General features: G+C 45.2%; 1 protein-coding gene across 1 annotated transcript in view; it reads left to right on the plus strand.

Moving 5' to 3' along the window:
• The window catches only part of IFNGR1 (interferon gamma receptor 1), an 84,036-nt gene extending 58,166 nt beyond the window's left edge, over positions 1-25,870 (plus strand). The window contains exons 6-7 of the mRNA XM_077486778.1: positions 14,124-14,254; positions 21,910-25,870. Coding sequence (XP_077342904.1) covers positions 14,124-14,254; positions 21,910-22,311 — 533 coding nt within the window. The 3' untranslated portion in view covers positions 22,312-25,870. The remainder of the gene's footprint in view (positions 1-14,123; positions 14,255-21,909) is intronic.
• The last annotated feature ends 201 nt before the right edge of the window (positions 25,871-26,071 follow it).

Genomic DNA, 26,071 nt, shown 5'->3' on the forward strand with positions numbered 1-26,071 from the left:
TCTTTGTGTGCACTAAAATATGTGAGTGTATTTTTATTTTTTTACAAAAAATATAGAATTGATAAACAGTATCACAATTGTGTGAGATGCACTTCAACCCATTTTATTTTACAGGGTCTCTGCTTTCAGAATATATAAATTGTTTAACCACTTCACCACCGGAAGATTTGGCTACTCAATGACCAGGCCATTTTTTTCCATACGGCGCTGCGTCATTTTAACTGACAATTGCGCGGTCGTGCGACATTGCACAAAAACAAAATTGACGTCCTTTTTTTCCCACAAATAGACATTTCTTTTGGTGGTATTTGATCATCTCTGCGTTTTTTGGTTTTTTTTTGTGCTATAAACAAAAAAAGAGCAACGATTTTGAAAAAAAAAAGTATTTTGTACTTTTTGCTATAATAAATATCCCCAATTTTTTATTTATTTTTTTTAAAAAGAAAATTTTTTCTTCAGTTTAGGCTGATATGTATGTATGTATGTATATGTTTTCTTCTACATATTTTTGGTAATAAAAATCGCAATAAGCATATATTGATTGGTTTGCATAAAAGTTATAGCATCTACAAAATAGGGGTAAGATTTATGGCATTTTTATTATTTTTTTTACTAGTAATGGCGGTGATCAACGTTTTTTTATCGGCACTGCGACATTATGGTGGACAGATCGGTTATACAGCGATCAGTGCTATAAAAATGCACTGATTACTGTGTAAATGTCCCTGGCAGGGAAGGGGTTAACAGTAGGGGGCGATCAAGGGGTTAATTGTGTGTCCTAGGGAGTGATTCTAACTGGGGGGCATGGGACTGCCTGAATGAAGAGAATGATCGTTGTTCATACATATTATGAACAACAGATCGCTCTCCTCACCCCTAACAGCACAGAGATCTGTCTGTCTACATTGATTGGTCAAAAAGCGAACCAATGTAAGGTAACGTCGTTTCGTCCAGGGGAGCCAACCGGCTGCAGTACAACTGCTGCAGCTGGTCGAGAAGGGATTAATCATACAGTACAGGACGCAGGGTGAAGCCATAGACGACTGGGTTATATGCTGCTAGCTTAGGCAAGCAGAGCTGTAAGGACCCCCATATAACCTCTCCCTTGCAGCAGTCCTCATTTTTGTCAAGTAATAAGGAGATGCACAAACAGAGTGGAGGGTCCTGTGTCCAGTACTCCAAGTAAGGGAGAGCTAAGTCAGAAATCCCACTTTCGTTTTTTTGACAGCCCTACAAATTTGGAAACGGATGCCTGGGGCTGAAAGGCCCAGAAGGCACCCACAGACCTACTGCAGTGCACCATAACAGACAAGTGAGGGATCCTGTCCATCAAGGAATAGACCAGAGCAATTAAGTGTCTTCTCCACTTAGCTAGGTTGGAACAAGAAGCAGATAACCCCTTGCAAATGCCTCCCAGTAGGATAAAAGGTGGTAACTGAGATAATCCCATACATCACATACCGCATCTGCACAGTGGAGACACACCTCACTTACTGTAGTTTCTAGATCATGAATGTCTCATCGCTACAAAAGGAGCTAAATGATTCTTCTGAGCATGCTAGTCCATAATTCTTCCTACAAGCACTCACCTGCACATAAGCCATTCTGGCTAATGGCATAGTATTCTAGGCACGCCAACTGGACCATACCTGGGCCTTGCTGGAGATGGAAGATGAGGGACCAGGCTATAAGTTGCTTTGGGTACTGGACCCTGCGATTGGCACTCCTCCTTTGCATAAATTGCAACATCTGGAGTAAGCCGGAGGGTGCTATACAGATCGAGGGAAGTGGTGATCTGTATCCCAGTAGTTCCAGTCCCTGAAGATCGCTAGAGGTCTAAGGGCCTGGCCCTTTAAAACCCATGTGTTTTCTGTGCAATGGATTTTCTCTTATATTCACCGACCGACGCAACTCCTCTCTGTAACTAAATGGGTTTGTTAGCCTGCCACTAGGAGAAACTATGCAAAATTGTAACACAATACACAGAATTGTCAGTACCGCCCAGGGGGCGGACCCTGTGCTAACAACCCTCCCTACTGCCCCAGCAGCTTCAGCTTCAGTTTTATTTTGCCTAGTGAAGGAGAATGACCTAAGAACCCTGCGGGCCCTTCGGTCGATTTTTTTTGATACAGGACTTATGCTTTTGCGCAAGATGAATGATCCTGAGATCTTCTATCAACTGCCGGCTGGGTGACAGGCTGGTTAAGTTATCCTTGTAGTCCGGCCATTGAGCGTGTGCACGTCGCAGCTACGGCTCGGCAGGCCACGACATGCCTCAGCTCCAGAAGTGGTCGGTGAGCTTCAATGCTCCGGGGTATGACCGGGCTACTGATGTCTGGATCACAGTATACCGAGGCCAGCAGCCACCCTGTAACTGCGCAGGAGTGGGTCTGTGATGGAGTGTCTTCCAGCTCTTCAGAACTGGTAAGTATGGCTCTCCCTGCTTCGGTGGGGTCAGCAGCTGGGCATTTCCTAGGAGGTCGATCCGGGGGCCACCTCACCTCCTTCTCTTCTCTCCCACGTCCCTATCTCCTCCCCCCCCCCCCCCCCTGAAGCACTTATCACAGCTGTGCGTGATACCCTGAAGATCCAGGATCCAGCGGATCCCTCTGCTGATGCATCGGCCCCCTTTGGGTCACCGCAAGCCAGCACGTTCAATTAAGGTGTTCCCGTATTTGACTTATTTTGATAAGTTCATCTACAGGGAATGGGGTCGGCCGCAAAGGACCTTTTCGGTCCCCAAGAATATGGCGGTGCATTGCCCCTTTGAGGATAGCCTTCTCAAGAAATGGTCGGCTCCTCCAGTCGTGGAGCCCCCAGTATCCAGGTTAAATAAAGTAACCACGATCCCGGTTGAGCGGTCTCCTGCATTCAAGGTTCCCACACACAGGAAGGCCAAGGCGGTGGCTCGTTCCTTGTTTACGGTTGTGGAGTCAGCCGTGCGACCTGTACTGGCATCTGCACTGTTGTCGCAAACACTGACTGAGTGGGCAAAACATTTGCACCGCGGATTGGGAGAGCAACAGGCCTCCCCTGTCTGCATGGAACTAGCGGAGGCCCTGGTGCGAGGCCCTAAGTACGTCTGTGACGCGACCCTGGATACACTCCCTCTGTTATCCAGGGCTTCAGTGTCAGCTGTGGTGCTGAGGCGCCTGATTTGGCTAAAATGCTGGTCTGCTGACCTGGCATCTACGAAAGCCCTGACGGATCTTCCCTTCTTTGGCGATCGGCTCTTTGGAGCCTCATTGGATGACATTATTAAAAATGCCACTGGTGGTAAGAGTACTCTACTCCCGTAAGCCTGGAAGCCTAAGGAGCCACGCGGTAGGCAAGGACCCTCATTTTCCGCTCACAAACGGCTTTTTCGTCCGATCGGGGCTTCGGCGAAGCGTCCCCAGCCCGACAGGACGGCCACGGACGGACAAAAGCGTCCCTGGCATCCTAAGCCTAGCAAGCCTGCGACAAAAAGTGCTACAGCATGAAGGTTTGCCCCCAACCATGTCTCGGGTGGGGCGTTGCCTTCGGGAGTATTCTAGTGGTGATCTGTATCCCAGTAGTTCCAGTAGTTTGCAGCCCGGTGGTCCTCCCACTTATCCGACCAATGGGTCTGCGATCTGATTTCCACAGGCTACAAGATAGAGTTTCTCTCTTGGCCGCCAAACGGATTCTTCCCCTCCAGCATACCCGTGTCCCTGGTTCGCTGGGAGGCCCTGTTGGGGGCAGTAAGGGACTTGCTGAGTTGAGGGGTGGTTGTACCAGTTGCGGAATCGGAACGCTTCCAGGGATTCTACTCAAATCTGTTTGTGGTTCCCAAAAAGGAAGGGGTACATCCAATCTTGGACTTAAAAGCCCTCAATCACTTTGTAAAAGTGCAGAGGTTCAGGATGGAATCAGTTTGCTCAGTAGTTGCTGCACTCCATCAAGGGGACTCCTTGGTGTCCTTGGACATCCAGGATGCGTACCTGCACATACCCATATGTCTGCGGCAGCAAAAGTTTCTGCGATTTGCAGTTGGGGAAGCTCCAGTTTTGGCGTTGCTGCGACAACGCGGGATCTCGATCGTGGGATATCTAGATGATCTCCTCCTGAGAGCATCTTCCGCCTCAGAGTTGGAGGAGGATGTTGTGATCTCCATGCAGACTTGCAAGAATTTGGGTGGCTGTTGAACCTAAAGAAGTCGGTGGTTGTACCAACCCAGCGTTTGCAGTACCTAGGCTTGTTGCTGGACTCCAAGGAAGCGAGAGTCTTTCTCCCTTCAGACAAGGTGCAGACCCTCAGCCGCGATAAAACTACTGTGGAATCGCGAGCGGTCGTCGCTTCGCTTTTGCATGCGAGTCCTGGGACTCATGGTGGCCGCCTTCGAGGCCGTGCCGTATGCCCAGTTCCACACCAGAGTCTTGTAGAAAGAGATTTTGTCGAAATGGGACAAATCTCAGTTGTCCCTGGATCTCTCGATCCAGGTGAGCCATTCGGTCAGAGACTCCCTGCTATGGTGGCTGAGATCCCCGGTGATTCGGTCAGGAAAGTCGTTCCTAACTCTCCAATGGACGGTGAACACAACAGACGCCAGCCTATCCGGCTGTGGTGGAGTGATGGGGATTCAGTCGGCTCAGGGTCTCTGGTCGACTGAAGAATCCAAGTTGCCCATCAATCTGCTCGAATTGAGAGCGATCAGGCTGTGCCTCCACACATGGTCATTGAGTCTTCAAGGGTGTCCGATCAGGGTACAATCGGACAACGGCACGGCGACCTCCTATCTCAAGGTCCAATCTTTCACCCTGCTTTACCATCGCTGGCTTTAACGGCATGGCTATTGAGAGCCAGGTGCTGAGGAACCGGGTCTGTCGGACTCGGTGATTACAACTATGTTGAGGGCATGGAAATCTTCTTCACGGAAGATATACCATCGTACATGGAAGGCCTACATCTCCATGTGTGAGGAGAAAGGATAGCATCTGCGCTCCTTTTCTATATCCAGGATCCTGCTGTTTCTTCAGCAAGGAGTAGACCAGAAGTTGGCGTTAAGCACCATTAAGGGGCAAATTTCAGCCTTGGCTGTCTTTTTTCAGTGACCCCTGGTGTCTCACTCGTTAGTGAGTACCTTCATTCAGGGGGTACAACATGTAGTCCCTCTGGTGCGTCCGCCGTTACCCCCATGGGATTTGTGTATTGTGTTACAATTTTGCCTAGTTTCTCCTAGTGGCAGGCTAACAAACCCATTTTGTTCCAGAGAGGAGCTGTGTCGGTCGGTGAATTAGAGAAAAGGATTTTACGGTGAGTACAAAAATCCTATTTTTTCCTTCTTAACCTCCCTGGCTGTATGATTATTTCAGATTTTTGATGCTTAAAGTGGTACAATTATTTTGCATGAAAATATGGCGTTTTTATATTGTAGGCCTGTAATTATTAGGAATAACTCACTTAAATCTGTCCAAACCAGAGTCTTGTAGACATCCCGGGTATGATAAAATTTGAAAAACAATCATAAATTAAAATATAATAAATAATAATATAATAAAAATTATTCAATAATGTAATCAAATCAAAAACACAGAAATTTGCTCAGTTGCAGAATTGTCACTGTCATTACTTTTCAGTATTTGAGGGCTGATCTCCTCACAAATCACTATTGCTCAATTATGCGAGTGATTCTAATTTATTATCGCTGTTTTCTAGCTGGTCTTAAACCACTTTTGATGTAAAGGGACAGTTTTGGTTGCTAAGGAAAATTTCCAGTTTACAGGCAGAAAGAACAGTTTTTATAATATAAAACTACATGCAGGGCACTGGGACCACAAGGGACAAAATGGATGTGAAATAATTTCATACAGTAATGTAATCTTGCAGATTACATTATACTGTATGTAATGTGTGTGTTTCACTTTTTGAATTTGACGCAGTTTTCCATCCCCGTGCTTCGCAAACGCCCGCAGGGAATGGAGCTTGGCTCCGTGATACATTGAGCGGAGGCCAAGCCGCTCACACAGCGGGGGACATCGCTGCATCCAGGGGATAAGGTAAGCATACTCTTCCTGGATCCTGCGATGATATCCCGAGTCTCGCTCGGGGTTACCGCTTTTGGTTCTGAAATTCCACCCCGATCCAGACTCAGGAATATCGCCGGGGAGGCTAGCAGGCACTTTGGAGCTCTCTGTCTGCGGCCCTGGAATCTCTCTTTCTGTCCCATGTATCTCCAGGTCACCATCTGGAGTATGCTCTATCTCTGCGCCTGTGTATATGTACGCTAGTTGCGGCCCTTTTTGGCCACTTTACTTTTTCCATGGTACCACTTCAGTGACGAACCCTATTTCCTGCTGGTTCTTTCCCCTGCAGCCTGCGCAGCTTGCTCATTCAGACTGTGCAGGCTGGGTCTACACAGTGGCCCCATTCCCAGCAGGCTGTTAGCCCTCAGTATGGCACAGACTTTATAGAGTAAGGAAACCCACTGCCTAAAGTTTGCTTACTTCATGGCCACCTTTCCAACCACAGCTAACATTAAGCAAATCTTTGGGTCCCCCTCACAGCATGGTGGCCTCTCTTCTTCAGACGCCTCATTGGCGTCTTCCTGTACCCCTGATTTCTCCTTGCATTTTATTCAGTGAAATAAGTATTTGATCCTTTTTGAAAAACATAACTTAGTACTTGGTGGCAAAACTCTTGTTGGCAATCACAGAGGTCAGACATTCCAAGGTTTGCACACATCTCGGAGGGGATTTTGTCCCACTCCTCTTTGCAGATCCTCTCCAAGTCATTAAGGTTTTAAGGCTGACGTTTGGTAACTCGAAACCTTCAGCTCCCTCCGCATATTTTCTATCAGATTAAGGTCTGGAGACTGGCTAGGCCATCCCGGGAACTTAATGTGCTTCTTCTTGAGCCTCTCCTTTGTTGTCTTAGCTGTCTGTACATGTGCTTTCTTGAGCAGGGGGACCTTGCAGGCGATGCAGGATTTCAGTCCTTCACGGTGTTACCAATTGTTTTCTTGGTGACTATGGTCCCAGCTGCCTTGAGATCATTGATAATATTCACCCGTGTAGTTCTGGGCTGATTCCCCACCGTTCTCATAATCATTGAAACTCCACAAGGTAAGATATTGCATGGAGCCCCAAACCGAGGGAAACTGACCATTATTTTGTGTTTCAATCAGGAGGGTATGATCAGAAGGAGGGCATGATGATCTCCTGATTAAGGTGATTTTCAATCAACTTATTCAGGAGATCATCATACCCTCCTTCTGCTCTTCTCCAAAGCTTCCCAGGATGTGTCTCTCTACTGTCTGGATGTGGTTCCTGTTGTGCAGGTTTCTCTCTCAGGTATGGCCTTACTGAGGCAATCTGTTTGCCTTTTTGTCTTTCTGGGAGGCGATCGCAAGGAACTACCAGCCTCTCATTCTACCACTGCTATCTGGACAAGATAGATCATTGCTATGCCTATTCCTTGAAGGACAGGGGTGCATCCCTTTCCTGTTAGGTCACACTCCACTAAGTCCATTGGTGTCTCCCTGGCTTTTCAGTATCAGGTGTCTGTTTCTCAGATTTGTAAGCCCGCCACCTGGTCTTTTGTTTATTCGTTTGCTAAGTTGTACCAGGTGGATGTACAGGGCTTTGCTGACTTAGAGCCGGTTCACACAGGGGCGACTCAGATCCGACTTCAGGTCGCCCCTAGTCGCCTCAGGTCGGACAACATGTAAAAATCTATGTAAGCGAATGAGAGCCATCTTAATGCACACAATGCCTACAATTCGGATCGCCGTCTATACATGGGCGACTCTCACAGAATTATCAGCTCTCAAGAGGAAACTCCACGCCAAATTTATGAAAAAAATTTGGCGTGGGTTCCCCCTCCGAGAGCATGCCAGGCCCTTAGGTCTGGTATGGATTCTAAGGGGAACCCCCTACACCGAAAAAACGGCCTGCGGGGTCTCCTCCAGATCCATACCAGACCCTTATCCGAGCACGCTACCCGGCCAGCCAGGAAAGGGGGTGGGGACGAGCGAGCGCCCCCCCCCTCCTGAGCTGTACCAGGCCGCATGCCCTCAACATGGGGGGTGCAGAGACAGTGACGAGGCAACATCTCCTGAAGAGAAGAACAGAAGACGGCGACAGCGGCATCGGCGACAGAAGACCGCTTGTAAAAGAGCTAGAAGAAGGCGTGGTGGCCCGGCAAGAAGAACCGAAGAGGGGGGACAAGACCCCTGAAGTCGGAAGAAGAGAGCGGCGGCGAAGAAAGCCGGGCTCCTCCGCTAGTGAAAGAGCAGAAGATAGCGGAGGAGTCCGGCGAGAAGACCCCCCGAAGACGGAAGAAGACCACTGGAGCAATAAACTATTTTAACCCTTGTGTGTTGTGTTTTTTTTTTTGTACATTTTTTTTTCACAGGTGAATGGGTAGGGGTACATTGTACCCCATACTCATTCACATAGGGTGGGGGGCCGGGGCTCCCGGATTCCGATAAGCCCCCCGCCTGCAGACCCCGACAACCAACAGCCAAGGTTGTCGGGAAGAGGCCCTTGTCCTCATCAACATGGGGACAAGGTGCTTTGGGGTGGGGGGGCCACGCGGCCCCCCTTCCCCAAGGCACCCCCGAGCCGCGTGCCCTCAACATGGGGGGGTGCCTTGGGGAAGGGGGGCTGCGCGCCCCCCACCCCAAAGCACCTTGTCCCCTTGTTGATGAGGACAAGGGACTCTGGGCGTTGGTTGTCGAGGTCTGCAGGCGGGGGGCTTATCGGAATCCGGGAGCCGCTTTAATAAAGGCGCTCGCTCGTCCACACCCACTTTCCTGGCCGGCCGGGTAGCATGCTTGGATAAGGGTCTGGTATGGATCTGGAGGGGACCCCCACGCCATTTTTTTGGCGTAGGGGGTTCCCTGTAGAATCCATACCAGACCTAAGGGCCTGGTATGCTCTCGGAGGGGGAACCCACGCCAATTAATTTTTTTTTTATTTGGCGTGGAGTTCTCCCTTGGGAGCTCATTCTCTGATTTGGCCACGGCAAAAGTTGCCTGGCCTGGGGCGACTTAAAGTCATGTTGTAAGTCGCCCCAGGTCGTGTGCAAGTCGTGTCCAAGTTGCCTCCAAAAGTCGTGTTGAAATTCGTGTTGCCCCTGTGTGAACCAGCTCTTAGGCTTCAGATGTAAGGTGCTTCAAGCTGCTGCCATTTAAGTTTTTAGGTTCTCCTGTATGTTTTGTTGGTCTGAAGGTAACTGTATATAACACAATTGTCTATGACAACTTTATTCTGGCCAGTACTCCAAAAAAAGGATATTATAGTTAAGGTGTTACTAAACACGGGAACCTGCATTCACTATACCTGGTCTCCTACAGTACACAGAACATGGAAATACAATGATTTTAATAAATAAATATAAACTGCTAAATACATTTTTTCTTCAGCAGTATATAGCAGTCTTGTGACTTCAACAGTGTCCAGATGAGCACTGGTTAAAGCTTGTAGGAGGAGTTTTCATTCTCTTCTGACTGTCCTGCATGACCCCTGATCCTCTGTACTGTGCTGATCACATGCACCCACCCAAAAAAAAAGACTCTCCTGCAATACACACCAAACTGAGCATGTGCAAAGTGCCTCCTAGGGCTCTATACTATCAGCAGATGGATTAGGGACAGTAAAAGAAGGGGAGGATCAGAGAAGACAGGATCAAATAGCCTTTTTACACAATGAGGAGTATTAACCCATTAGGTTAAACAGTGAGTATAACAAGCACGCTTTGCTGCATATACAGACTGATTTTACTGTTGTGGGTTTATTAACACTAAATCAGGGGTGCCCAACCTTTTGAAGAGCGAGGGCCACTTAAGCGACTTGGTAACCGGTCGCGGGCCACAATGAGCAGAGCAGGTGGATGACAGGTCCGTGCAGAGCAGACACGGACACAGCCCACTCTACTCTATGGGTCCGTCAATCCGATCCGCCCTGACGGAAGGGGATTGATCCTTCTTTCTTTTTTTTTTTTAGTAAATCATTTTGGAGGTATCCAGTTGTAAAAGGACACAAATCTGCCGTTTCATAGAGGTGAATGGAGGGTCCGATTGAGTTGGACCGATTGTGTGAAAGGGGCCTTTCACACTAATGCAGCACAGTGCACCTGTGTCTTTCCTGTGTATTAGCTACACTTTGCCATAGACTTCTATTATATCCTCCAGGTATGGTGCACTTTTCTGAAAGCTCACCAAACCCGCAGGTAATAACAGAAATCTAATAACAGAAGTCTCAGTGCAGGTAACCTGGAGGTGCACTGCACCTGCGGGTCAGTTTGAAAGTAGCCCAGTAACCACTGCACAGATATGCCCATATATACACTGCAATTTTAGTAATAAACTGACCTTTAATAACTGTCTCCCATTCAGGTATCGCCTGCTGTTGCTGTCCCAGGCATAGTGCATTTGGTATCACTCCGTCCTTGGCAAGCGACGGTGCTATACAGGAAGAATCAGCTTATACAGCTCTGCTCCACAGCTGCTTGCTTTGCCGGCTTCATACAGATGCTCTGGAATGGTGGGTCTGCAACCCATGATCTGGGTTTGCCAATCTGCCATTCCACAGAAGGAGGTCACGGGCCATATCAAAGGGCTCCACGGGCCACATGTGGTCCCCGGGCCACTGGTTGGGCACCCCTGCACTAAATCAAAAGCCCCTTTGTTTTGCTTAACACCTTCCTGGCCAGCCTATAGTAAAATGATGGGGTCAGGCACTTGTTCGGTAGAATGTGCCTCTCACGGGGTCGTGCTGCGGTGCAATCTGTCACTGTACCGGCCCGCTGCCAGTGTAGTGATTGCTAGCAGATCACAAGACAGCTGTAAACAATGGATGGCTTTCTTTCATACCATCCATTGTATACAGTTGTGTTTCTAGCTGTGATTGGTCTCAGTGAACACATGGTACAGGCAGGCCAATTCCAGTCGATCTGTACCATGTAGCTTTGACCAATTACAGCTAATCACAACAAAAAAAAATGAATGAACTAGTTTCATTGAGTAAAAATGGTCGCTTATACCAATGAATTGAATTGGTATATGTTCTCATAATATGTAAAAAAATAAATAAATCCTGATCACTCCCCCAGAGTAGTACAGTGTTGCTATGGTAACACTGTATTGCTCTGGTCACAGTGTGCTAGAAAAAAAATGTAAATAAAAACCTTTATTTTTTTTTTAACATACTGTCTCCAGCCAGTGTCCCTGATCACTGCACTGGTCACCATATGTAAAAAACAAAAGTGAAACCATTTTTTTTTATATTTCTTAATTTTTCAAATAATTGTGACAACAAATTGTAACTTCAAAAAACTTGCCATGCCTCTTACTAAATACCTTGGACTGTCTACTTTCCAAAAAGGGATCATTTGGGGGTATTGATACTGTCCTGGCATTTTTTATGGCCAAAAATGTTGGCACCCCTCCATTTCTGTCCGTTAATGCACCAATTTGCCCAGAACTTGTTGTAATTACAAATGTTTAGGCAGTCTCATGTTTATTTCTTTTGTTTGTATTGATATGACACAGAAAAGTAGAGAAACATGTGCCAAATCTGACACATTCCATGCAAAACTCCAATAATGGACTGGACAAAACTATTGCCACCCTCAGTTTAATATTTGATAGCACACCCCTTGGAAAAAATAACTGAAATCAATTGTGTCCTGTAACCATCAAATTGTTTCCTAAACCTCCCAACTGGAATTTTGGACCGCTATTCTTTCGCCAACTGCTCCAGGTCTCTCAGATTGGAAGGGTTCCTTTTCTCAACTACTGTTTTGAGATCTCCCCACAGGTGCTCCATGGCATGTAGATCTGGACTCATTGCTGGCCAGTTTAGTACTCTCCAGCGCTTTGTCTTAAACTATTTCTGGGTGCTTTTTGACGTGTGACTTGGGCCATTGTCTTGCTGTAAGACCCATGACCTCTGACGGAGACCCAACTTTCTGACACAGCTCTACATTGCACCCCAGAATTTTTTGGTAGTCTTCAGATTTCCTAATTCCATGCACACAGCTAAGACATCCAGTGCCTGAAGCAGCAAATCAACCCAAAAACATTAGTGAACCTCCACCATCTTTGACTATAGGGACTGTATTTTTTTCTTTACGGGCCTCATTTCTTTTTCTGAAAACAGTAGAATGATGGTCTGTTTTGGCAAACTCCAATCTGGCTATTTTATGCTTCTGTCAGCAGTGGGGTCCTCCTGGGTCTCCTACCAGCATCCCTTTTCATTCAGGTGGTAACGTATATTGCGAGCTGACACAGTTGCACTCTGTGCCTGAAAGTCAACTTGAATTTGTTTGGCAGTTGATCGAGGTTCTTTATCCACCATTCGAATAATCTTTTATTGCAATGTTTGATCAAATTTTCAATTTTGTCCACATCCGGGGAGATTAGCTATAGTACCATGGGCTCTAAACTTCTAGACAATGTTGCGCACAGTGGACACAGGAACATTAAGATCTCTGGAGATGGGCTAGTTAGTAACTTTGAGATTGCCCATGCTTTTCCACAATTTTTGTTCTCAAATCCTCACACAATTCTTTGCTGCCCTTTCTCTTCTCCATGCTCCATGTGGCACACAGAGACACACAACAGAAAGGTTGAGTACATTTTTCACCATTTTAACCAGTTGTCAATGTGATTTCTATATTGTCAGCAGCTGTTAATTGATACAGGTGAGTTTAATTACAAATTACAGGAGCATCACACATTTGGAATGCAATTATTTTGTACAATGTTGAGAAGGTGCCAATGATTTTATCCAGTCCATTTTTGGAGCTTTGTGTGGAATGTGGCTTATTGCTTCTCCAATTTTTTGTCATACCAATACAAACAAAAGATATAAACATGAGACTGCCTAAACATTTGTAATTGCAACAATTTCCTGGGCGAAGTGGTGCATTATCTGACAGAAATGCAGGGGTACCAATATTGTTCACAATGACTGTATATATCATAGTTTTTAGACAATATAACCTTCTTAGGGCCGGTTCACACTGCAGGCGCGGCGAGGCGTCTCCGACTTGCCTCGCCGCGACCTGCGGCGACCTCAGCGGCGACTTGCAGATGACTTCTGTATAGAAGTCAATGCAAGTCGCCCAGAAGTAGTACAGGAACCTTTTTTCTGAGTCGGAGCGACTCGAGTCGCTCCTCTCAGAACGGTTCCATTGTACAGAACGGGGGCGACTTGCGGGAGCGAGGCGAGGCGAGTCGTGACGCCTCGCATCGCCCGCTGTGTGAACCGGCCCTTACAGACTAAATAATAAACACTGATTTGGCTTATTTTCAGCAAAGAAATGTAGCAGAATACATTTTGACTTAAACTTATGAGGAAAGTTTATTTATTTGCAAAATTATATAACAGAAACAAATAAAAAGGTGTTTTTGTTTCAACATTTTCTGTCGTTTTTATCTATTTAGCAGAAGAAAAAAAAACAGTGGTGATTAATAATCACCAAAAGAAAGCTCTATTTCGGTGAAAAAATGGATAACAATTTCATATGGGTGTAGTGCTGCATGACCGTGCAATTGTCATAGTGCTGAAAGCTGAAAATTAGGCATTAAGGGGGTAAGAGTGCCTGCTATTGAAGTGGTTAAAAGGAGTAGTAAGCTTTTTCAAATTCTCTTAAGAGTAGTCTTTACAAGATAATGTCTGTGGAAATTGGGCTTTAGTTATATTTCCATGAATAGGGTCTTATAAAATGTTTGGATCTAGTGAGGTGAATAAATAGATATGATTGGAAACACAAGGAGAACGTTAAACTTCTGGTGTTCACAGTAACTTCATACATGCCTAAAGATATGTACATTTAAATATATATCGTGTGGTGGTCTGGCATGTCTGGAGTATGACTTTTAAGTTGACCAGGTTCTACAAGTTGCTAGCCTGATGAACACCAGTTTATTTTAGGTCAGGCCACAGTAAACAATACTGCTAGGGACAAATAAATGCAGTAGACTCAGAAGCAAAGTGACAAACATTTGCTTTCTACAAGTCTATATTTTTGCAACCTACAGAAGCCCCCAAGAAGTATGAAGCTAGCAGTCTTGAAAAAGCAGAAAATGTTTAGCTTTCAAATAATAGCTTTAAAATATGATTTGATTATTCATTTAATTATTTTTTTCGTTTTAGGTACCGGTATATCGAATCAGACTAAACTAGTCATAATTGGAGTTACTGTTGGTTTTCTTGTCATTCTTGCCATTTCTTGCTTTATTATTGCAAGATGGACTAAAGCAAGGAGTTTGATGCCACAGTCATTGGTATGTTATGAGAAATGGTATTGTATACTCTACAGCAGACATCTTTTACAAACTTTAAGCCCCAATAATTATTTTTTTTTTGTTTTTGTTTTGTTACTTACTGGCCTGAAAAAAAAAAAACTATTTATTTGGCTGAAGGCTAGGTTCACACTTTTTTGGTGCAAATTTCCCTTCCGTTTACACTGCAAATTTCCAAAGCAGCTGTTTAGCTGCGTTTTTCAGATAAGGTTCTGTTGCAAATTTTTGGATCCGCAAGGCCACCAACATCTTTAACCACTTGCTGAACAGTGCACGCCGATTTACGTTGGCAGAATAGCACTGGTGGGCAAAAGGGCATACAGGTATATTCCCCTTTAAGAAGCGGTATGGATTTTAAGGGTAACAACACCAAAATAATAATTAAAAGAAAAAACCGGCATGCAAACCCCCCCCCGATCCGTACCAAACCTTTATCTATGCATGCAGCCTGGCAGGTCAGAAAAGCGGTTTGGACAAAGGAGCGCCCTCCCCATCCGGAACCATACCGGACAACATGTCCTCAGCAGAGTGTGGAGGTCTACGGCTGGGTGGGCTTATCAGAATCTGGAAGCCCCCTTATTAAATAAAGGGCCTCCAGATCCTGCCCCCCCCCTCCCCATATGAATGAGTATGGGGTACATATTCACCAAAAAGAAATAAAAACAGGCATTTTTTTACAATTCCTTTAGTGAAAAAACAGTGTCCCCACAGTTTGTATCCAGCGTCAATTACAATGAGCTCTGCCACCGCCGCCAACTCGCAAAAAAATAAAAAACAGGTCGGCACCTGTCCTGGCTCCCGCCGTCTCCCAGCTCCACTGTCTGTCAGTTCTTAAATAGCTAAGGGGCATCCTTGTGGCGTCATCAACCGGTGCATGCTGGGTCGATGATGTCACCCGATTACGTCATCGAGTGGCCCCACCCCTTAGTTGATTAAGAACTGTCAGGCGACGGAGCTGGCAGATGCCTGGTGCCAGCAATGGGTGCGGACCTGTTTTGTTTTTGTTTTGTTTTTTCTTGATTGGTGGCAGCATTTATCATGATTGACACTCGATTTACTTTGGAGGAACATTATTTTTGTGTTTTGTTCTTTTTAATAAAGGAATTGCCTCTGTGCTTTATTTATTTTTTAAAATCAGAAAAGGTTTTATTTGAAATACCACATTGCCACAAACACAGGTATAATACAGTAAATTATAACATATTACAAAACTCACAGCTTAGATTGATCTTTTGACAACTGGTATAAAGGTTACATTAACCTGACTGAGAACATCCAGTCATAGGAAAGAGTTTTATATTACTAGTGGCTCCGTGAATTGTGAGGAAAACAGGGGGGGGGGGGGGGAGAAAAGAATAATCTATATTTGACCAACTGATGAGAGGCTAGGCCTGGGACCTCTAACCAGTCCTGCCACATGGTGTAAAATTTTTGAGGTGCATTTCTATGCTGGTACATCAGTTTCTCTCTAATTAACATTGCGTTTACTCATTTTACTCATTGCGTTTACTTGTTAACCCATTGATGCCTGGTCGGGACCCTGGGGGTGATCCAGAACTGTGCTATCAGTTTTCGAGCTACATAAAGCAGCCGAATTATTGCCATATGGGCAGCAGGTGCCAGCGTCTCCTCATCCTCATCCAGGGCACCCAACATGGGGGTCCTAGGAATGACCACCGTAAACACTTGAGAAATTACCTCTAGGACCCCTGTTCAATATCGGAAGAGTTTCGGGCATTTCCAGAACATATGTAGGAGGTCCCCGTGATCTCTCATACATTTTGAACAAAGAGGTGTATCTCGCAATCCCCACTTGTGAAGTTTAACAGATATTCTATAGGCCCTGTGTAGTAAATATAGGTGCGATAATTTTTGCGAGGCTGACACAGATACCAGGGGAGCAGAGGTAAGGCAAAGGTTCCATGTTTCCCTATTAATTGGGCCGATATCCCCCTCCCATCAGCTTTTGCAGGGTAAGCAAGTTGGGTCCTGTAGTGCATTTAGTATAATATTATATCCTCTGGAAATCATCCCCTTTTTTACCTCCTCCATCATAATAATTTTCACAATGGTATGGTCAGTCAGCAGAAGCGGCATAAGCCTAGATTGCATTTGCAGGGTATGCCTCAATTGCAGATATTTAAAGAATTCCCTACGTGGCATGCCATATTCTGCCTGGAGTTCCATAAATGATACTGGATCCCAGCTGCCCCCCAGCTTCTGAACCCTTTCAATTTTAGTAGTTCTCTATAGTTTGAGTTTCTCCATATAGGAGTGTGTGCCCTTATTCCCTTATGCCCAACAACCGCTTGATATGTGTCCATAGTGTTCTCAGTAAAGTTATGGTGGGGCATCCCCTGTTCATGTGCATATATCCTGCCTCCAAAGTGGATAGTGCAGTAAAGTCATCTGTTGCTAAGCTTAAGATTTTACGGACTGGGTCTGATGGGTCCTCCAATCCCCACCCCCCAGTTGTTTTAACTGAGAGGCGAGGAAGTAGGCTCTCGCATGCAGGACTGCCAATCCCTCCTCCTCCTTGTTGTATTGCAGAGTGGCTAGTTCTAGGTGATTTTTTTATGCCACACCAGCTCCCTGAACTGTGAGTCAATTTTGTTAAACCAGTCCCGGGGGATCCACACCGGGGAGTTGTGACATATATACAGAAGTTGTGCGCCCACACCATTTTTATGAGGTTTGTCCTCCCCACTACTGACAATGGTAACTTGCACCAGATATTACATTTTTCTCTGAGTTTATTTAGTAGAGGGACGAGGTTAAGAGATATGTATTGAGATATATCAGGGGACACCTGTACACCCAGGTAGCGGAAAGAGGTTACCATCTGTATCATTGATGCACAGTCAGTCAGGGGTTTTGTCATTATGTCTAGGGGCATTAATACCGATTTGTTCCAATTAATTAAAAAGCCTGATGGTGTACCGAAGATTTTAATTAGGTTCATAACCGCAGTCAACGAGCCCTGTGTGTCGCCCAGATACAGTAGGATGTTGTCAGCATATAATGATATCACGTCCATCCCTGTGGTTTGCCAGAATCCTATAATCCCAGTGTCCCCCCCCCCCCCACCCTAGACGCAAGTGGCCCCAGTGCCAAGGCAAACAGCGGGGATGACAATGGGCACCCCTGCCTGGTGCCTCTGAACAGAGGGAAAGGTTCAGATAGTTCTCCATTGACCCTAATTCTGGCGGACGGTCGGGCATATAACAACTTATCCCACCTAATAAAATTGTCTCCAAGACTCATACGATCCAAGACCTTCCGCAGGTAATGCCACTCGACACTGTCAAAGGCCTTAGCTGCGTCTAATGAAAGAATGGCTTGGTTACCAGGGTTCTCGACTGGAATCTGGATATTCAGAAAAAGGCGCCTGCTATTCTGGGCTGTGAATCTAGTGGGTATGAATCCAGAGTGGTCTCTATGAACCAGTTGTTGTACTACTTGGGACAGTCTCGTTGCCAACACCCTAGCCAAGAGCTTAACATCGGTTGTAAGCAAGGATATGGGCCTGTAAGAGTCAGGGGAAGTGGCCTCCTTACCAGGTTTCAATAGCACTATGATGATTGCTTCATTCATGGAGTCTGGCAATATGCCGTCTTCCAATGCTCTCTTGTATATCTTCAGGAGCATAGGCAATAGTGTGTCAGCATATCGCTTGTATACCTCGGATGGGATACTATCGGCCCCTGGGGATTTATTATTATGGGTTTGTGCCAAAGTTAAGGCCAATTCATCTTCATCTCAGTGGTGCATCTAATAGCACCGCATCCGAGGCAGACAGTCGAGGCAGCTCACATCCATCTAGAAAACTTGCTATGTCATCTTCACTGGGGTGTACTTTAGACTCGTATAGATCTTCATAAAAGGAGCAAAATATTTGTAGCACTTCAGAAGTGCCCGTTTGGCTCATACCCTGCACATCACAGAGGGAAGGAGCCATGGATGTGGACCCTTGAGCCCGCGCTAGCAAGGCCAGCATGTGCCCAGTGGACTCCCCCTCCTCAAAGTGTGTCTGGTGTAGGAAAAAACATTTGTTTTCAGCTAATTGTAGTGCCAGTTGACTAGACATGGATTGTGCCCCCAGCCAAGCCTTTTTCGTGTCCTCCGTGGGGTTGTTAATATAAGCATTTTCGGATTCACTAAGTACTCTGCAGACCTCAACTTCCCAGGCTTTAGTATTTGTTTTTATTCTATTAATCTCCATGATAAATCGGCCCCGTAAAAATGCCTTTGTGGTATCCCAGACAATTCCCAACTGAGCTGAATTTATGTTATCTTGAAGAAAGAACTTGAGTCTTTCCCTAATCGGGTTAGGGGAAGGGAGTAATATGAGCCAGAATGGATTTAGCTTCCAACTTCTGGGTTTTGTGTTAGTGGGCAGTTTGATCTCAACCCAAAATGAGGAGTGATCTGACATGCCTGTCCCGATATCCTGAATCCGCAACCATTGGGAGGAGAGCAGCGTTTCCCAGTCCCAGGTCAACCCTAGACAGACTTCCATGGGTCGCGGAACAAAAGGAATACTGTTTAGTGTGAGCATGGTTCAAATGCCACACATCTGTTAGACCAAGTTCCCTGAGCAGGCCCACAAAGGGGGTTATCCCCCCCCCTCCCCGCGGGTGTGTGCGGCAGCGGGCACAGCCATTTTATCCCAAGTATGGTTCAGATAGTTATTAAAATTGCCCACTGCTACTAGCGGCACCTCTGGGAACTGCGCCATGAACCTGGCCACGGTTTTAAGGATTTCAGACGAGTAAGGGGGTGGTGTATATGTGTATATATATATATATATATATATATATATATATATATATATATATATATATATATATATATATATATATATATATATATATATACCTGCTATAATACATTGCATATGGGAGACAGTACATAATAAAAAGATAAACCTTCCCTCTGAATCTATAAGCTCCCGGGTGCAGGTAAACTGGGTGCCCCGACGGATCAGAACAATCACTCCCCTGGCATAGGCCGAGTATGTAGAGTGGTACTGGGTATTATACTTTGGGGTTAAGGCTGGGAGTGGTATGTGATGGGAAGTGGGTCTCCTGCAGGCACACAACCCCCGCTCCCATAGCCATAAGGTGTCTCAATATTGCTACTCTCTTTATAGGATTACTTAAACCCCTAAAATTCCATGAAACAATCTTAATGGTTGCCATCATTTAAACGTGTTGTGAGTATGGGTATGACCACACTGGGTTCCTTTCCCAGGGGAACAATGCATAAAGTAACCATGTGGGAGTATAGTAACAACCGAAATACACCTGGTATCAGTGATACTGGGGATACCTGTGACCAGTCCATAAATGTCCATTCTGGTGGAAGGTCGCAGATTCGTAGTTGGCATTTCGGGTTGGCAGCTGTAGTCCCATGGTATTCTGAGGAAAAAGAAAAGGGAAAAAGGAAAAGAAAAGAACAACAACGAGTAGAGCCAGGTAACAATTTTGGCGGTTGAGGAGCCAACCGGACTCTCAGCCTTTTGGGTTGCAAAGTAAACAACCTCCAGGTCTCTTGCCCTGGGGGGGGGGAGGCAGTGGAAACACCCGTAGAAGTGACTTCTAGTTGGTGGTTGGGGTTTCGCAGTTATCGGCAACATGGGACAACTTGCAGTACAGAAAGTCAAAGTTCTCCCGTCTCCGCCGGATTTGCAGAAGAATGTCCCATTCTTGTCGGAAATAAAGTACACTCAAAATTTAGGCCAGGCGCTGTTGTCTAGCATCTTCAAGCGCCCTGTCCTCCCGGTCCAGCCACTGTGCAGCCGCAGCAGGGCATTAAAAAAAGTGGGGCGTTCCAAGGGCCGTCACTCGAAGTCGAGCAGGGTACAGCATGCCATATTGCACATTTAGATCTCTTAGCCATCTTTTGACATCATTAAATGTTGCGCGCCGTTTTTGCAACTCTGCTGAGAAATCAGGAAACAGTGAGATTCTGGAGTTCTCAATTTCCATCTTGCCAGATAGGGATCTTGCTTTGGACAATATCGCGTCTCTATCCTTATAGTTGAGCAACTTAAATAGAAAAGGCCTAGGATGATGTAGAGGGCAGGTAGGCACCCGGTGGGCCCGTTCCACAGCAAAGAGTAGGGAGAAGGGCTCCTTTCCAAATGTGGATTTTCCATTTCGTCCAGGCGCATTGCATGCTGCTCAGTTAAATGACAATTAAACTTCAGGTCTCTTTGCATTGGTGTCATGTCATCTTCCATTGTGCTGATCCTACCCTCCAGTGCAGACGTTCTCTCCCTAAGCTTCTGCATGTCTTGGCGTACAAATGTTATTTCAGCCTTCAAACCCTTTACTTCGTTAGATAGGGCATTTATGGACATATTGCAGTGATTGCTGTGAGTATGTCCCTGAGTGTGGGCTCTGCATCATTTGCACTGGGGGCGCTAATCTGAGGCCCAGCAGCACTGCTTCTAGGAGTACTCACAGTATTCCATGATGGCGACAGACCGTCTGTATCCTCCAGGGGGACAGTATCATCCGCTTCAGGCGATCCCCCCATGGTGTCCCCGATGGCAGGCTGGCTAGACAGGGCGTCCCTATAGGACCGTCCGCCGAATAGGAGCTTTTGGGCTGCCTCCTTGTATGTATTGTATGGAGCCGGCGCCATCTTGGCCCTGCATGTCCATCTGGGATTTGCCTCCTGTGTTCCTTCTGGACATGGTGACGGCTGCACAATTGGGACCGATCTAGTCCCGAGTATCTCCCGGTGGCTGTCGGATTGGTTTCGGGCGGCTACACAGTCCGGGAGCAGCGGGGACATGATGGTTGCTCGGATGGCCAGCGGAGCTGCAGGAACAAGCGTCCTTATACATTAACCGCTAAGCCATGCCTGTGCTTTATTTATTTATTTTTGGCACTTTCTTTTGTAAACGAGTAGGGGTAATGTACACAATACTCATTCACATGTATATGGGGGGCCCCCTGTTAAAGGGGGCTTCCAGATTTTTGGCTAAGCCCCTTGCCCGCAAACCCCAACAACCATCGGCCAGAGTTGTGGGGAAGAGGCCCTTGTCCCCCTTTCCTAGCCTGCAAGGCTGCATGCTGGGTTAAGGGTCTGGTATGGACTTTGGGGGGGGGGGGGCCATAACACACCTTTTTTGTTTTTTTATGTTCCCCTCAAAATCCATACCAGACCTAAGGGTCTGGTATGGATTTGAGGGCGGGGGACCTACGTCCAGTGTTTTCTTTTTGGCGTGGGGTTCCCCTTTAAAACTCATACCAGGGCCTTAGGGCCTGGCATTCTCAACTGAATCGCACTGAAGTGCTCAGAAAATGCACAGGGCTCTTTTTAAATTCGAAGTAAATTTGCACTGTGAACCGGCTCCATAGAAAGTTTGGTTCACATGTCATGTGAATCAGATGTGGTTTAATATGCATTCAATTCACATATATGTGAACAGAGTCTAATAGGGCCGATTAGTGCAGGCATTTGCTCCCACCGAAAAAAAATTGACAAGACACATCTAAATAATAGCACTACAAACAATTCAAATTTGCAAAAACATTGCTTCCAATTATATTAGCTTGCATCTTTGTAAAGCACAGTATAAGCAATCTTCCAACATTTTATGTCTTTGTTTTTTTCCCCCCCAGAGTTCTGTTTTAAGAAACATAGCTGCATATGCTCATATGCCAACACAACCATCCAGATATGACAATGTCTCCACTTCTCCCATTGAGCCAACTGTTGAAGAAATAACTTACTTTAAGGAAAAAGTGAAGAAAGGCACTGAGGTGTCAACTGATTCTGTTTCCAAAGAAAGTACGGACCCTGGATACCATAGTTCAAATGAACAGAAATCACTCGAAAGAGATTATCCGTCCAACAGCAGCAGTTATTTCCATACAGATAGTAGTGTGAGTGGTAATACTTCTAGAGACACTTCATTGCCGCAGAAAGACGAGAACATCTCTAAGCATGAACCAGAACCATCTAAGCCATTACCAAATTCCTTTGGATATGACAAGCCCCATTTCCCTAAAGAATTAGTGTGATACTCAGTTGCAGCTAGTGATGTTTTCGGATGGGGGGGGGGGGGGGGTGCCAGACTCCGCCCCTCCTTTTTGATCCCCACTTTTCATAAGCCCCACCCTTTATATAATCCACCCACTCCGCTCCTGTATTCCACTAGCTTCCTTTTTTTTTAATCAAATCCTTTTTATTTTATATGAAAACAACATTGACACAATGCAGACAAAACAACAAAAATAGAAATCACACCAAACCAAAACTCCCCATAAAAAATAAATAAAAAAAGAATAAACCCCAAACCATTTCCCTTCAACAAACCCCGCCAATCCCCCACAGCTCACTCAGAGTATATATGACACACACAAAAAAAAGGAATAACAATATCCATCATTACAAAGTACACAGTACACATTGGTTGACATAATACCTAAGTCCTAGATTTAAGCCATCTAGACCAGATAACATCAAACTTATTCAGGGAGTTCCTTAGGGAATATTTATGCTTTTCAAAAAGAATGATCCTATTAAGATCTACAATCCATTCGGACACAGTCGGTGGATGTGGAGCGTTCCACTTACGGGCAACAAAACATGCAGGCATTTTAGTATTACCAGTAGGGGAGGTGTAGATAGAGGTGTCACAGAAACCCAATATACATATAAGCGGTTCAACCAGAATATTAATATCCAATACCCTATTTAAGGTACCAATCACCTCCACCCAGTATCTTTGAAGTTTTGGACATCGCCACAAAAGATGTATTAATGTACCTGTGTTACCGCATCTAGCACAGGCCGGCTCAGATTTCCGTTCATTTGCATAGAGAAACTGGGGAGTTCTATAGACACTATGGAGAATAAAAATCTGGGTCAGTCTGTGTGATGGAGAAAGAGACACCCTGGATGGGGACTGGAGGACATAGTCCCAGATCTCCTCAGAGATGGGACCAATATCTTTCTCCCAGCCAACCCGAGAACAGATGGGGAAGTTCAATAGAAACCCATCTGACAGTACCCCTAAATAACCGAGGTAAGACCCTTTGTTGACCCTGCCTGTACTATTTTATTTAATACAGGGATTGAGGGCAAAAATATCTTAGCAGAAGAAAAGTGGGAATGAAGAGCATGTTTTAATTGAAGGAGTTGGTAAAACCAGTTGGATTCTACAGAAAACTCTACACTCAGATCTTCAAAGGATTTAAGTATACCATTCTGATATAGCTGAGCTAAAGTAGTTATTCCTAGTTCTGCCCATCTCTGAAAGCCTCTAAGAGCCGAAATTTGAGAAAGTCTATCATTTTCCCATATGGGAGTCTATCTAGTGGGATATGAGACAGCCAGCATTTTTTTAATAGTATTCCAATACGTTACAGATTAACATACAAGTAGGCATATCGGCAAGCGAGACACCCCCTATTGCCCTCAATGGTGCAAAGAGTGGAAACCGACCCTTAAGAGCAGGAAAGGATATCAGTTCAGACTCCCATCCGGCAAAAAAAGGTGGAATTGGGAGGCAAGAAAATATAGCCTTGGGTTAGGAACTGCCAGGCCGCCGGCATTTGTGGGATGTTGTAAAGTCTCCAGTTTGATACGAGGGGTTTTGTTCCGCCATATTAATCGCCTAAATATAGTGTTTATCTTAATAAAGATCCAGATAGGTATCCAAATCAGGGCATTATGTAAAAAATAGAGAAGCTGAGTCATCCATATCATTTTTATTAAATTGATACGACCTATTAGCGATAAAGGGAGCTTAGTCCAGGTTTTACTCTGATTTTGAAATCTAATAAATATATTACCTACAATATATGATGGGAGTCTGACAAAAAATCAATGCAATTAAAAATTAAGAAATTTCTACATTGCTTTAAACGGCTTTACAAAACCATGATCTAACATCATATGTGACAGAATCATCAAAGACTGCAAATAAAAATGTCACTATAAAACATATTCGAAGAAGAATTTTAAAATCTAATTTAATTTAAAGTAATTCAATTAAATCCAATTGATTAGGAAACAAGTGGCGTTTCATAATACAAACAGCAATGTGTAAAATACTGTAGCCCTTTATTTTTCCTGGTATAAATATGCATTACATATTGTAGGTGCTCTTTTAAATATTTGCCCATGTATTAATTGGTAACAGTAATGTATGGCAGTGGGTGGTATATGTAGGAGAGGGGTGCCGAGTGTATGGCGGTGGGTGGTACATGTAGGAGAGGGGTGCCAAGTGTATGGCGGTGGGTGGTACATGTAGGAGAGGGGTGCCGAGTGCATGGTGGTAGATGTAGGAGAGGAGTGCAGTACCATTTTCTGAGCCACTGTTATACCACCTTGGTGGATCACTTTTCAGAGGGAGTATGGCATGCCTGGAAAAGCTCTAAAAGAAAAAAATCTCAAACTAATTTCTTACCGAAATTAAAAGGGGTCTCAACAGGGTAGTGTACAGGTGGTCAGCAGGGCACATTACATGGGGGGGGGGGGGGTGCAGAGCACATTATATAGGTCAGAAGATAAAAGGGAGCTGCTGAACAGTGTCAACGTAAATTGTGCATCCCATTGGAATGTAGCTGATCAGCTGTGCCTGTGTTGGGGGAGAGATCAAACACTGGGATCGGCAGAGAGATAGGATGGTCTGATAAGAGGGAAAGTACAGGAGTGAAGGACTGCAGAGATTGGGAGACTAATCCAGTACAATCAGTGGGACTGAGAAGAACAGAGGATCGGAGCAGGTTTTCAGAGACAGAGGGGTAGATATGACAGGGAGAGCGAGTGGAGAAGCATCTGAAGGGAGGGGGGAGTGGGGTGAGCTGAAGAGGGAGAGAGAACCTCCGATCCCTGCACTCACCTTCAGGCTCTTGTTCACTGTGCTTGGCCTCAGCACTGTTAGCTCTACGCCCATCCTCTGCATTAGTGATCCGCTCCCCGCCTGACACAGGGTCCTGGTGTTTCCACACTCAACTCCAACTCCAAATCCACAACACTGGAAGTAGAAACTGAAAGTGACACCATGGCTCCAAAAAAGCACCACCTAGTTGTCCTCCGGCCCTAGTCAATTAAAATGAAGGACAGGAGCCAGAGACAAATGAGTGGGGAGTGGGAGTGTTTGCGGGCGCAAAGCTTGCGCCCCGAGCAAGCCCTGAATGCAGGCAGATCAGCTTCCCAATCAGCTGATTGCAAGCTGGGAAGCTTCCCAAAGACCGCTGTGTGTCCGGTGTCTGGTCACTCTTAAAGTGACCTTTTTTTCTTTCTTTTTTTTTACTAAACCAATACTGGTATATACTTTCTTGACTGTACCAGATATAACTGCAAAGGTAGTTATTGACATTATTTGCACTTTTACTCCTGTTTATTTAAGGGGGCACTATGAGTTTTGTCTAAAATCTTTTGTGAAGCACCTTCTAATGTTATTTTTGTGTTATAGTAAGGTGTTATAAATTCAGAAATGTAAAAGAAAGTTACAGATGAGCTGTTTTCTTATTATCTGAGAAATTGGAGCTTTTTTTTTATAACAGCATGTGTGTACATATATGTATCAATATGTATATTGATGTAAATATATAAAACAGACAAAAGAAATGTGGCATTTGCAGTTCTTTGCTGGTTAAAAAAAAAATCACTGGTATTTTATTAGAACCAACACTTTGTTGCAGCCCACCATTCTCAAAGTTACATTAAACAGCCAATAAGTCATAAATATCCTTATATGTAAAACCCAACCCCACCTTTAATTGTGATTGTAGAAACCATAGATAGATATAAAGGTAAGAGTGGCTATAC

Source organism: Lithobates pipiens, unplaced genomic scaffold, assembly GCF_037356315.1.
Source record: "Lithobates pipiens isolate NorthernLeopardFrog02 unplaced genomic scaffold, aLitPip1_a1.2 Scaffold_18, whole genome shotgun sequence".
Lineage (NCBI taxonomy): Eukaryota > Metazoa > Chordata > Amphibia > Anura > Ranidae > Lithobates > Lithobates pipiens.